We start from the raw sequence: 14169 nt of genomic DNA on the forward strand, positions 1-14169 counted from the left end.
AGCTCATATTCCAAGAGTGTCACTTTTGGGGGGCGGGGTGGTTTTCAGCTCTGCAGGTACTGTCTTGAGAGGCTCCATCCCTGGAGCTCTCTCAGGCTCTAGCCTAGTGTCGAGGTCTGGGGCTGACTCTAGTGCTGGCCAGTGGCCCCTGTAATTTTTTTCATCTCTGTGCAGAATGAGTCTTGTTCTGGGTGGCTGTATCAAGGCAGTGTGTGTGCATGTGCATTCAGAGTGAGGCCTTCCTGATTCGACCTGAGTGGGATCTAAAATTAACTGAGCAGATATCAAAAACCTTGTGAGTGCATGCATGTGCACATGCCTTAGAGTAGGGATGGGCCCGGACCGGTCCGGAGGCCATTGAAAAGGCCTCCGGACCGGTCCGGACCTGGGCGGTTCGATTCTGGTGGGGGGGTACCTTTAAGAGCGGCGGGAGGGTTTACTTACCCCTCCTGCCGCTTTCCCACTGTGGCACCGTAATCCTATGAGTAATTGGGGCGGCAGGACACCTCCCTGCCGCCCCTTCCCTGATGTTGCTTGACAAAAATCCCAGTGCTGGCGGGAAACCAGCCCGCTGCTCTTAAAGGTACCCCCCACCCCAGTGCCGGACCGCAGTTGGCGGGTCCGTGCACACCCCTACCTTAGAGTGGTGCTGGCCCTGCCTCTTCAGGACTTGGGAGTCTCTAGTCGGGACTGATCTCATGACACTAACCAGGCAGAAGAGTCAAATTCTACCCCCACGCCCCATTTCTCCAGGCTAATTGTTTGGTCATTGGTGGGAAGATGCTATTGGAGCTTGTTGAAAGAAGAGTGCAAGATGAAACTGTATTGAGTATGCAGATCTGGTGTGACTTGCTTGGGGATCATAGATATGCTTATGATTCTATTTCTTTACCTCATAGTTAGAGGGGGCCCCCCATGCATGTTTGTTTATAATTTTAAACTATTAAAACAAAAGTCAAAAGAATAAAACATCTGAATTCTCTCAGGCTATATGAGATCTCTCCAGGAGGTCCCTGGCCTAAGTGTCTCTGGATAAGTTGGCGATGCTATGCACATATTGGCTCTAAGCAATTCTTCCACTCAGACCTCTTTATTACGCAAAAATAAAATTCCAGATGTCACAAGTTAAAACAAAAACGGTTTCAATGTAGAAACACCATCATCATTTGCTTATCAAATCAAGTATCACAGCAGTGCTTAAATACTTTTCTCTCAAGATAAGCAGTAGGCAGGAAGAAAGGAAGCAATATACCTGCTGCAACAAATTAGCAATTGCCAATTAATGCAGGGAAGGTAAGAGGGAGAGTCTCTTCTTCTGTCTTTTTTGGGGTGCTGGGGAGGGGGGCCTTCTTTCAGGCCAATGGTGGTCTCTTCAGGAGCAGATAGTGTGAGCTGCCTGGCCTTGACTGCCACACACTTATGCTCGTTCTATTTTGTTTGTCACAGATTAGGGGAACATATGATATGAATTCAGTGATCTGGAAGTGGGTTTGCTGGGAGGAATGTTTAAGGCAAAAGCTGAAGAGGTCAGGTGAAAACATGCTTGTGATTCTTGCAGGACTTGTTGCCGTAAAGCAGCCTGATATATTTAATTTTTGTTGTTCTCCTCTTTTCATCCAAAGAGTTGGCTGCTAAAGCAGCTTATCACAATTTGAACACCATTGCAAAAAGGCCTGAGGAGAGTACAGTAAAATAATGATTAAGAAGATCTGAATGCTTGAGGGCATCTTAAGAACTGCCCACTCCTGCCCATATTTTGAAGTCATCTTCCGAGGTCCTTCTATAGGAGCCCCAGCCATCGGAGGTGTGGCAGCTGGGGAAAGTGCCCTTGTAGTGATGAGGTCCTACTTGTAGAAATCTCTTCCCAGATAGATATACTTAGTGCTGAGTATTTTAATCATATTCAAGGTAGGCAGGCTTAAAACAAAAATTATCTAGATCTTTTACTACGTTTAGTGATAAATTGCTGCTGACTTCTCCATTTTTTAAAATTCTTGCTGGTTTTGGTGTTTTGCTATAATTTGATGCGTCTGTGGCTGCTTTATCATGAGCTGCTCAGTTAGAGCGGAAGGTGGAATATCAGATCTTACAAATGAAATCTCAAAGCAGCCATGGAAGCCAACCCAAATGGATGAAGAGACCTAGCCATCCCAATAAAAGCAATGTCAGTCTGGATTACAACAGGCTTTGTAAAAAGGTCTAAAAGAGTGTCTTAAAAAACCACACTTCAGAGTGTTGGGAAGTGTGAAGCCTCCTGGCTCCTTGCCTCTCTTTAGCATCTGCTTAGGCCTCGGTGTAGGTATCTGAGCAAGGGGAGGGAGACAACACCTTACTCCCCTTCTCCCTGCCAGTATTTGCTGCCAGATTCCCAGGAGAGCTTCCCAGCTCTGCTGCTGGCCTTAATCATCAGCCGAACAGCCTTTAAATGGCTGAAGGCACATTGGGCACATTTCCTGTGGGGCAGGGCCTCTGGCGGGAGCACTCTTGATTTCTGTGGGGTTACACCTGGTGTTGCCCTCCATTCAGTCTCTTGCCTCTTTCCCTTGGGTGTGGCCGCCTGCCGAGTCTGGTGCATGCCCCGCAATGGCATCCCCCCCAGGACACCAGAAGATGCGCTTGGTGCATCTTGAACGGGCATGTCCGACTCATATGTGAGTCCGATAGCCGTTCCCTGCAGCTCCCGACAAGAAGCAGCTTTTAAAAAAGAGTGTCTTGGCCTCTTTCCTTCCTTTTTTTAGAAGCTTGAAGCAAGCAGACTGGACACACCCCTCTCAGAGGGTGTTTCCGCAGTGAAGGTGCCAAGATGTAGAACGCTTTGACCTTTTAAAGCACCGACCAGATTCCAGCAGGGCTGCCTGTAACAAGGCCTTTTTGAGTGATCTCAGGTCCTCAGAGTGTGGTTGAGAACACATGGGCTAACACCAACAAATTTCTCCTTGTGTGGATTTGGGAGAATGTATGTTTGTATTTATTTATTTATTTATTTGGTAACTGGGCAAAGAGTCATCTTTTTAACATGGTGATTGGTGATTCTGTTTATTTAGCAGGGGGAGAGCAACTGGCCCTATCTACCCCCAGCACAGTACCTCCAGTGACTGTGGCTGGTGTCTATCTTATGTTTCTTTTAGATTGTGAGCCCTTTGGGTACAGGGATCCATCTTATTTATATATTATTTCTCTATGTAAACCGCTTTGGAAACATTTGTTGAAAAGCAGTATATAAATAATTGCTGTTGTTGTTATTATATACTGCCATTCCTAAAGTGGCTCAGGGCAGTTTACATTAAATTAAAAAACACGTAATAAAACAATATCAGAAAGTATTTAAAGCAGATTAAAACTCATTAAAATTAAAATTCAAACTAGGGATGATTAAAAGCCAGCCTAAAAAGATAGGTCTTTAAGGCTCTCCTGAAGGCCTCCAAGGAAGATAATCCTCTGATATCCATGGGGAGTGCGTTCCACAACAGAGGAGTGACAACTGAGAAGGCCCAATTCCAGGTTACACCTGAAGACAGATCCCTCCTGATGATTTTAATGAGTGGAGAGGATCTTGTAGAGAAAAGTGCTCTCTTGGGTAACCTGGACCCTAAGCCATTCAGGGCTTTAAAGGTAATAACTAGCACTTTGTACTTTGCCCAGAAACATATCAGCAGGATATGTGGAAATTAGTCTTACCGAAGATTAGGAGCTTTAAAAGAAAAAGAAAAATCCAATTCCCCTCCAGCCAGCCTTTCTCATTCCAGTACTTGATGAAGCCGACAGAATTTTGGACATGGGCTTTGCTGATACGATGAATGCAATCATAGAAAACCTTCCCAAGAAACGACAGACTCTGCTGTTCTCAGCAACGCAAACCAAATCTGTGAAGGACCTGGCGCGGTTGAGCTTGAAAGATCCGGAATACGTCTGGGTGCATGAAAAAGCAAAGTTCAGGTAGGCATAACTCTTCCTACTTAGACTTCAAAGGAATAAGAGTGTTGCACTATTTCTCTACATTCTGTATCTGTTTGTGGAATGAGGGGAAAAGTCTTGTTATCCACCCTGAGGCCTTGTGATAAAGCAGGCCAGAAAATTGAAGTAAGCAAACATAAAGAAAACCAATCTGGTCAGTAGAAGTGGAGTCATGGAGTTCTTTGCTTCAGCTCCTGCTCTGTCATTTTAAATACTGTGCGTGTTACAAATCACTTTGATATATAAGTTTTTGGCCTCCAGGCTGGGACGTGTAAGCTTAAGTAAGTATATAAAACAGCTGATTTAAAACAGATGAAACCTGTCTAACTATGACTGTCAGAAGCCAGGCCAAGTAGTTTTGATTTGTTCCAGCCCACCCTCATCCCAAAGGCTTGGCATGTGACAAAATTTAAAGAGCAAATGTGTCACCCCTGCTAACAGGACAAGAAGCATCTTTTTAAAGCGGTGGCTCCCTTAAATTTATCAGGGGTACAGCAACCATCTCTGTTCCTCCCAGCATAGCATCCCTTGTGGTGATGGTTGGTTTGGTGTTTCCTTTGCATCTCTTTTATATTAGGATTCTGGGAGCTTTTTTGAGACAGAGAACATCCCCCCACCCCCTTTTTAATTTTTTTTGGAGGTGGTTGGTTGGTTGTTATCAATTATATACTGTTTTTCAACCAAAAAACCAAAACTGAAAGTGGTGTGCATAGCAAACGAAACATAGGAACATAAGAAGCTGCCATATACTGAGTCAGATCATTGGTCTGTCTAGCTCAGTATTGTCTTCACAGACTGGCAGCGGCTTCTCCAAGGTTGCAGGCAGGAATCTCTCTCAGCCCTATCTTGGAGAAGCCAGGGAGGGAACTTGGAGCCTAGCTGCTGGGAACTAGGGGTGTGTCCGAACCGGTCTGGAGGCCATTCTAAAGGCCTCTGAACTTCCAGACTGGTTCGGACTTGGCCGGTCTGGGTCCGGGTGGGGGGCCTTCCTTTTAGGGCGGGGAGGGCTTGCTTACCCCTCCCGCCTCTTTGCCCCCTCCAGCGCCCGTATTCTATTGTATAATTGGGGCGCTGGAAACCAGCCGCCCCAGCCGCCTCCGCCGCCCCTCCCGCGAGCGGATTAGGGGCAAAGGAAAGCTACTCCCGCCCTCCCCCCGAGTGCTCACCACGTTTGCCAAAAAAAGAGAGGAGCTCGCGAACAGAGCTCCTCTCTTGCCAAAGTCTCCGGCCCAACTGGGGCCTTGGGCGCGTGCGCACGCGCGATAGGACTCCTCAGCTAATGGAACTTTCTCCGGAGGCCCAGTCTACCCGGCTTCTTCCCGGCGGGTAGACCGGGCCTCTGGAGAAAGTTCCATTAGCTGAGGAGTCCTATCGCGCGCGCGCGCGCCCAAGGCCCCAGTTGGGCCGGAGACTTTGGCAAGAGAGGAGCTCTGTTCGCGAGCTCCTCTCTTTTTTTGGCAAACGTGGTGAGCACTCGGGGGGAGGGCGGGAGTAGCTTTCCTTTGCCCCTAATCCGCTCGCGGGAGGGGCGGCTGGGGCGGCTGGTTTCCAGCGCCCCAATTATACAATAGAATACGGGCGCTGGAGGGGGCTAAGAGGCGGGAGGGGTAAGCAAGCCCTCCCTGCCCTAAAAGGAAGGCCCCCCTTCGGTGCCGGTCCGGACTGCTCCAGACCATGCGCATCCCTACTGGGAACTAGCAGCTCCATCCCCTAAGGGGAATATCATATAGTGCTCACACTTCTAGTCTCCCATTCATATGCAACCAGGGTGGACCCTGCTTAGCTAAGGGGACAAGTCATGCTTGCTACCACAAGACCAGCTTTCATCTCAAAATAATATTTCCAAAATAATAGTTCCCTGTTCCATCTTTAGGGACAGTGAACCTTTGTATACCAGTTGCTGGGCCGGTGGAAAGGAAAAGCTGTTGCCTAGATCAGGGGTTCCCAACCTGTGGTACTCCAGATGTTGCTTTAACTACATCTCTCTTCATCCCCAGCCATAATAAATTGTAGCTGGGGATGATGGGAACTGTAGTTCAGCAACATCTGGAGTACCACAGGTTGGGAACCCCTGGCCTAGAAGTTCCATTCCTAAGATTGCTAGAGACATCTGATTGGAACTTATAGAAAACATGATGCTAGCTTAGATGGACGTTTTGGTTCTGATCCAGTAGGGCTGCTTTTTATATTCTTACATATTGAGAGCACATTGACCGCAATGGTGAATAGACTGAGTTGTGAACCAGGAGGATCCTGGTTCAGATTCTGCCACAGGCTTAAGCAATGGTCTTGGGCAAACCTCTCCTCCTCAACCCCCATCTACAGTAATACTGATGTACCACACAGTGCTGTTGTAAGAGTTGCTGAGTTGTTTGTGAAACAAACTGCGCATTCAGATGCTGCTTAATAATACTTTGTTATGTACACATTCAGAAAGAGCAAGCTAATGTTAAAGTGTGAAATAGTTCTTCTTACAACAAACTTTTTTCTTCTCTGTTTGTTGTTCATTGTATGGTAGATCAGTGTTTTTCATTGTATGGCCTGGGAGCCATGTCAGTGGCACCCTCCATCAATCCTAAGTGCGGTCATAGGAACATAGGAAGCTGCCATATACTGAGTCAGACCCTTGGTCTATCTAGCTCAGTATTGTCTTCACAGACTGGCAGCAGCTTCTCCAAGGTTGCAGGCAGGAGTCTTTCTCAGCCCTATCTTGGAGAAGCCAGGGAGGGAACTGGGAACCTAGATGCTCTTACCAGAGTGGTTCCATCCCCTAAGGGGAATATCTTACAGTGCTCACACTTCTAGTCTCCCTTTCATATGCAACCAGGGCAGACTCTGCTTAGCTAAGGGGACAAGTCATGCTTACTTCCACAAGACCAGCTCTCCTCTCTTAAAGGAGAGGAGGTCCTTAAAGGTCCCAAAGCTGAATACTCTGTACAGTTGCCCCAGCACCATGCAGAGGTGACGGTTCCCACTGGTCAGTGGGAACTGCACTTTGCTCACTGCTGGCGGGGATCATTTAAGAGAAACAGAGCCCTCTTGAGCCCCAGCACCACTTTGGAAGGCATGCACAGAGGCTCTTCCCATGACCGCAGGAAAGTGGGCTAAGGGAGCCCAGCCTGCTTTCCTGCAGTTGTAGGAACCGACTGGAGTCATACGGCTCCTGGTGGTTAGTCCGCTTATATCCCCCCCTTAAATGGATTGTGTGCCGCTGCACGAGTAGACCCCTGACTGGGAGGCTACAAGCAGCCTCCTGGCCTCTTGTGTGGGGTATCCTTGGACTTCCGGGGGCCAGGTGTCCCCTGATCCCCGCTGCCTCTACTGGTTCCCTGTTTGTCTGCGGGGAGAGCGGGTTAAGTTCGCTCTCCCTGCAGAGCCTGGTAAGGCTCTCCACACTGCTTGTGTGGAGAGCCTCGCAGAGTGCTAGGAAGTGTAGCCGCTTTCCCCATAGAGCTCTTAAGACTGGGCTCCATCTCTCTTAAAGGGCCTGCCCAGCTCTGAGAAAACTGCAGTGCTGGGCAGAGGTCAGCGCCGTGGGAAATGACTCTCCCATTGAAGGTTTTTGCCCAAGTGGCCCCTGTTTGAAAAACAGTGAAGATCACGAGTGTAGATGAACCTTTAGCTTAATTCGGGATTCTCAAATTTGGGTCCCCCACTGTTGGTGTGCTGCCTGTGCTGGGGATTTGACTGGGGATGATGGGAGTTGTAGTTTGTCATCATCTGGGAATTCAGGTGTGAGAACTCCTGCCTTGGCAAAGTTGCCTACCTGCCAAAGGAAATTGCTTGGGTATTTATTTGAACCTCCTCCCCCCTCCCCCCTCCATTTGGCTACCCAACTGTTGATCTAAATTTAGCACAGGCAAACCTCCCTTCAAGGATTTTATTTCTGATTTTGTGTACATGCTTGTAGGTCCCCCCTACCCAATGGGGGAAAAAGATTAATGTATTTGTGAGAACCTTTCTCCTCCTCTTGAAATATTTTAGGAGCTTAAATTAGACAATAAAATGAAGCACAAATAAATTCAGTTTTATTTTTCCACAGGAATTAACTGTCTTGAGAAAACAGTATTTCACAGCTTAGCAGAACAGGGGAAAGTTCAAGCAAGATTATTACAAGGCAGCAGCAAGAGTTGCATAATTTACAGAGCAGTGGCTTGAATCAGATAATTACAGAGCACTGTAATTTCAGCAAAAAAAGGTCGCATCTTCAGTAAAGCAATGGAGAGATTTTTAATAGTTCCATGCTTAGTGGGAGAAGATAATGAAATATCTTAAGTGGGTTTTTTTAGAGGGGAATCTTTGTATCCTCTATCTCTCTTGTTTTAACTGAGCAGTAAGTTAAGGGAGATGTTAATCATACTATGTTGTGTGCTGGTGTGCAGTCTGATTAGAATGCACCCCTGCTTTGTTGCAGCTGATAACCTGCAGGTTGTGATATTTCTTTTTGCAGTAGCTCACTGAAGGAGCGCATGTTTTGCATGCAGAAGACCTCAGTTTCAACCCCATGTATCCCGGGTTAAAATACTTTCTCGAAAAGACTTTCTCCTGAGACCCTGAAGAGCCACAGCCAGTCAGAGTTGACAGTCCTGGGTTAGATGGGCTAAAGATCTGACTCTGTATAAGGCCACTTCATATGTTCATATGCATAAATACCTGTTTAATGTTGTAAGGAAAATACTTTTTTAAAAGACAGCTTGGATGCCTCTGCTCTAGACAGCATAATTTGGCAAAATATATATTTACACATTTCTAGCCTGCCTCATGACCAGTGTTAGGGGCAGGTTACAACTTCCTTATGTATAATTATTTCCCCCCTGCCATTACATAGGGACTAGGAAGCTGCCTTATACTGAGTCAGACCATTGTTCCATCTAGCTCGGTATTGTCTTCACAGACTGGCAGCAGCTTCTCCAGGGTTGCAGGCAGGAGTCCCTCTCAGCCCTATCTTGGAGGTGCCGGAGAGGGAACTTGGAACCTTTTGCATGCAGATGCTCTTTCCAGAGTGGCCCTGTCCCTTGGGGGGAATATCCTACAGTGCTCACACATGTAGTCTCCCATTCAAATGCAAACCAGGGTGGATCCTGCTTAGCAAAGTGGACAATCCATGCTTTCTACCAGCTCTCCTCCCATAGACCAGCTTTGTTTTGTTCTACAATGCCAATCAAACCTAATAGGGGTGTAAGCAGGAGGATGGAGAAGGGAAGAGGTGAGGGAGACTCAGTAGAACAAGGCACAATAGTGGTTAACTTAAAAGAATTGGACCTAGAGTACAATCTGCATCTCGTATAGACATTAATCTAGGCTGTCCATATAGCTGAGTGAGCATCTGTGAGGGGTTGATTTGCTGCCAGTTCAGAGACTGATAGTGTAATCAAGTCTGTTGGTTGATGTATGAAGGAGGAAACCTACCCTTTCCTTTGCTGTAGGACTGATCATTTTGGCCAGTAGGATGGCAGGCAATAGCCATCTCTGGAGGCCTCTGAGAGTCCCCACTCCTATGGTGTGCAATCCAGGAGGACCAAGAGCCCTGTACAAGAGCAGATGCTGGACTACAACTCCCGTAATCCCTGCCTTTTGGCCACTGCAGCTAAGGATGATGGGAGTTGTAGTCCAAGAAGAGCTGTAAAGTTGTGTCGTCGAGTTGGTGTCGACTCCTGGCGACCACAGAGCCCTGTGGTTGTCTTTGGTAGAATACAGGAGAGGTTTACCATTGCCATCTCCCATGCAGAATGAGATGATGCCTTTCAGCATCTTCCTATATCGCTGCTGCCCGATATAGGTGTTTCCCATAGTCTGGGAAACATAGTCCCACAACTTTACAACTTATTGTTGACTTAGGGACATTGGGAGCTGCCTTATACTGAGTCAGACCATTGTTCCATCTACCTTAGTATTGTCTACACAGACTGGCAGTGGCTTCATCTCATACTGCATGGGAGATGGCAATGGTAAACCCTTCCTGTATTCTACCGAAGAAAGCCACATGGCTCTGTAGTCGCCAGGAGTCGACACTGACTTGATGGTACAACTTTACTTTATTATCATTAAGTAAGGATAATGGCAGGACCCAGAGTCCTGCTATGCTGCCTCATCATGGTGAGGGGGTGTTCCTGGGAGGATGAGCGAAGTACGCCGGGAAGTATACTCCCAGTATGGTCACCCAAGGCATGAAGGTCATAGTCCTATAGCCTGGGAAACATATCAGTGGGGATTCGAACCAGCAATCTCTTGGTCCCTAGGCAAGTTACTTCCCCGCTGCGCCATTAGGAGAATACCTCATGTTTATCATTTAATTTTTTAAATTTTTTTTTTTAGTACCCCAGCAACTTTGGAACAGAACTACGTTGTGTGTGAGCTGCATAAAAAAATCACCATGTTGTATTCCTTTCTGAGAAGTCACCTGAATAAGAAGAGTATTGTATTTTTTGCAAGCTGTAAAGAGGTATTTCATATATCGATATAATAAAATGCAACAAGATATATATACTTTCCTAGCTCCTATAACTTGTCAAGAAATCTTCAAAATAAACAAGTAATTAAACAGATAACTATTGTTCATGTTAGATGTTCAGATAAGGGATCTTGTGTTATGAATTAAACTAGCTGCCAAAATTATTTTCTGTGTCAAAAGAGAAGGCATATGTTAAAACACTTTAAAACAAGGCTGCACAACTTCAGCCCTCCAGCTGTTTTTGGACTACAGTTCCCATCATCCCCAGCCACAGTAGATGGTATTCGGGGATTGTGGAAACTGTAGCGTAACATCAGCAGGAGGGCTGAAGTTGTGCAGCCCTGCTTTAAAACAAGAGAGCCCATAGTTTGTTGTTATGAGAAAAATCTCACACACAAGGTTGGTGATGGATGTGTCTTATTGTTGGAGAGAACCCTGAGGTGTGAAATAATATGTTAGTCACTTCATTTGCAGAACAGTTTGAGTTGACATGCTTTAAGGGTGCCCAGGATTAGGGATGTGCATGGAACTGGTTTGAACGAGGGGACATCCCCCAAGGGGACGGGGCAGCAGGGAGGTGCGCTGCTGCCCTGATGGACCCTTTGTTAACGGAGCACCAGAAAAGCGGAGGGGGTGGGGGATAAGTGTACTCTTCCATGCCCTTAAAGTCCACCCCCCCATTCGAACTTCCCCTACCCGGTTCCGTGCACATCCCTACCCAGGATTAAGCTTGAAATTGGATTTCTTATGTTAACTTTGTATAAATTTGATTTAGGCCTAGTTCTTGCAGACTAAAGAAGAGATGGTAAACCCATATCTCAACTATATTGCTTCAGAGAACTCTCATGAAGAAATGCTTCACACAAAGAAACATTACTACACATGCTCCCCTCTCCCTTTTACCCATGAGGAGAAGAGATTGAAAGCTTCCATTCACAGTTTCCCATTTCATTTGAAAGTGGGGAACCTTTGTGTGTTAGTTATGTGTTAATGAACTGTGGATTGAACAAATCCATGTTTTTGGGGTTCATATAAAACAGGAGGGGAAAGTTCATTTCAAACCATGAAAGGAAGCTTGCATCTCCTCCTCTGAGCTTGAAGTTTGGCCTTATAACAAGAAGCCATGGTTTGTAGCCCTAGTTTCCTGTGTTCAGGAATTTCCCCCAAGAGCCCTATCTTGTAGTACTTCATACCACAATCTAGGCATATGTTTATCACTGCATTTTCTTTTTTGAAGAGATTATCATTCTGTTGATTGAAGAGATTTAGAGAGGCTTAGGTGCATTCCTCCCATGAGGTGAATTCATGGGGATTGCCTCAAGCAGCCAGTTTTTTGGGGTGACACGGGAGTGTCAAGATACCCCCTGCCTCCCTCTGCTTCCTGCCACCATCAAAGTGGCTCTTTGCAGAGTGGTGGCACAGCCCGTGCTCCCCAAAGAGCTTCTTTGAGATGGTCCTCTGTTGCTACCTCCTCTTCCCAGCCCAGGGTGCACCTTTCCTACTTCCCTTGCCAGGCTGGTAATGGCAAAAAAGGAAGTGGAAGAATAAATGATGAAAGGCCAGTAAAGTACAGTGGACACTCTCTATACTCTACTGCCAGTATATCAATTCTCTTCCTGGTTTTCATACTCTTTTGTCAGTGACATGTGATAGAGATAGGAGGGTTGGCACTGAGGCAGATGGTGGTGTTAAATGTTGCTGCTGTAGAGGAAGAGGGAGTGGAGGAGATGGGTGTGGGTGTTACATTTGTGCACACATGTAGGGGGGCAGCAGCAGCAGCTGTTGCATCCACTGCAAACGCAAAGGAGACATGCAAAGGCACACTGAGGTTTTGGCTGCTACTGGATTGACTGGGCAAAAGTGGGAGTCACTCCTGTGCCTGTATGCGCAGGAATTACACAGTGTGTGAAGCTGTTGCAAATTCTGAATTTGATTGGAGCAGGGCACTGGTGGAAAGTGGGTGTGAATGGCATTACAGGATTAGCTCCCCCGCAATAGCTTTTAATTCATTTGTATATTTAATACGTTTATATACAGGAGACCTGCAGATACTGTGGGTTTAGCTTCTGCGGTTTTGACTTTTTGTGGTCAACTTCCTGGTACACAAATTTAGTTGGGGCAAGTTTTGGTCTTTTGCGGCGGTTTCTGGTTGGAATTTAAATTTTAAATACCTAATCCCACAAATGTCTAAAACTATTTCCATAACTAAACCTATGTATTGTGAAAGAGCAGCCTGCGCTGCTTCTCAGCTGAGAATGGGCTGGGGATTTAAGCCCCCAAGCCCGCAGCTGTGGGATGCTTATATGTGGGTTTGGGGATTTAAAAGTTAAAGTGAACAAGCAGCCCATGCTGCTTATCAGGTACTCCCAGGAACTGAACCTCATTTTTCAGATTAGGTTTAAGGTCTAAAGTCTATCAAGATATTCAAGATTTTTTGACTATCACGGTTTTAACTTTTGTGGTATTTCCATGGAACATTACCCTTGTGATAGTCAAGGCTCTTATAGGTATTACGCTTCAATAAGTATTTCCAAGGTAGTTCGCATGAAAGAAGATATATGAGCCACCTAATAGCACAGCAAGGAAGTAACCTGCCTACAGAGCAGGAGGCTGTTGGTTTGAATCTCTGCAGGTGTGTTTCCTAGAATATGGGAAACTCCTATATTGGGCAGCAGCGATATGGGAAGGTGCTGAAAGGCATCATCTCACACTGTGCTGGAGGTGGCAATGGCAAACCCCTCCTGTATTCTACCAAGAAAACCACATGGCTCTGTGGTCGCCAGGAGTTGACACCGACTCAGCGGCATGACCTTTCCTTTTTTCCTTTGCATAATAAAACAATAGCAAACAATACCATCATCAAAGCAGCGGAATAAAAGGAGTCAAATAAAAAGTCTTTCGTTAGAAGGCCTGGCACCAAGAAGCTATTCGTTTGAGTGCCAGGCAGGCATCTGTAGATCTGTTTGCTAGGGACAACTGCTCCCAGCCTTCTGGTGAGTAGGACCTCCAGCACCAACCAGATGTTGTCCTCAGAGGTCTCAGTTCCATGGCCCTTTTTGAGTAGGTAGGAAACAGGTAGGAAACAGCAGGAGTCCTTTCTGAGCTGTAGGAGAGGGCTCCCACTGTTGCTTACTGTCTTCATATCCCAGCTGATATGACAGAAGCCCCTTTCTCTTCTGAGCCTGCTGCTTGTGTGCCAGAAAACCATCTGAGGGATTTGGTGAGTCACCCTGGAAGAATGTTCCCTAGGTGGGGGCTCTACAGCAGAGAAGGCTCGCTCTGCCATCTTCCCTCTCAGGCATTGGAGACACCCAGAGGAGGGCCTCCAAAGATTTTCTCTGTTGCAGCAGTGCAAGCAGACTGGAGTGCTCTCCATGACTCATTTAAAGTAAATATAAAATACACTGGAAGATTCATTAGCAGACCTTCCACATCACGTGCTGTTTTGGTGTTATTAGCTATGTACCCTGTGCTTTACAGTGAGACATAATTCACAGGCAGCTCCCTGTATGAAAGAGCTTACAATCAAAACAATTATTGGTTTCTAGGTTCAGTATCTCTTTAGAATGTTCTGCCGCCTTCGACCTGGCCTACCCATACTGGCCCTTCATGGAAAACAACAGCAGATGAAAAGAATGGAGGTCTATCAAGATTTTGTGCGCAAGAAATCGGCTGTTCTCTTTGCTACAGATCTTGCAGCTCGGGGGCTAGGTAAGTTGTCTCAAATCTTCATTTTTCTTTCTGATCCTTGTCGCTGTGAGCAC

At 46.4% G+C, this 14169-nt stretch overlaps 1 protein-coding gene across 2 annotated transcripts in view; it reads left to right on the top strand.

Moving 5' to 3' along the window:
* DDX10 (DEAD-box helicase 10) overlaps positions 1–14169 on the top strand; it is a 300200-nt gene that overhangs the window by 16996 nt on the left and 269035 nt on the right. For both annotated transcript variants that reach the window (XR_008320238.1, XM_053312440.1), the window contains exons 6-8: positions 3747–3936; positions 10270–10396; positions 13954–14116. Coding sequence is in view for 1 of the 2 variants with exons in the window: in XM_053312440.1 (XP_053168415.1) it covers positions 3747–3936; positions 10270–10396; positions 13954–14116 (480 nt within the window). In the remaining variant the exon portion in view is untranslated. The remainder of the gene's footprint in view (positions 1–3746; positions 3937–10269; positions 10397–13953; positions 14117–14169) is intronic.

This window comes from Hemicordylus capensis, chromosome 3 (genome assembly GCF_027244095.1).
Source record: "Hemicordylus capensis ecotype Gifberg chromosome 3, rHemCap1.1.pri, whole genome shotgun sequence".
NCBI lineage: Eukaryota > Metazoa > Chordata > Lepidosauria > Squamata > Cordylidae > Hemicordylus > Hemicordylus capensis.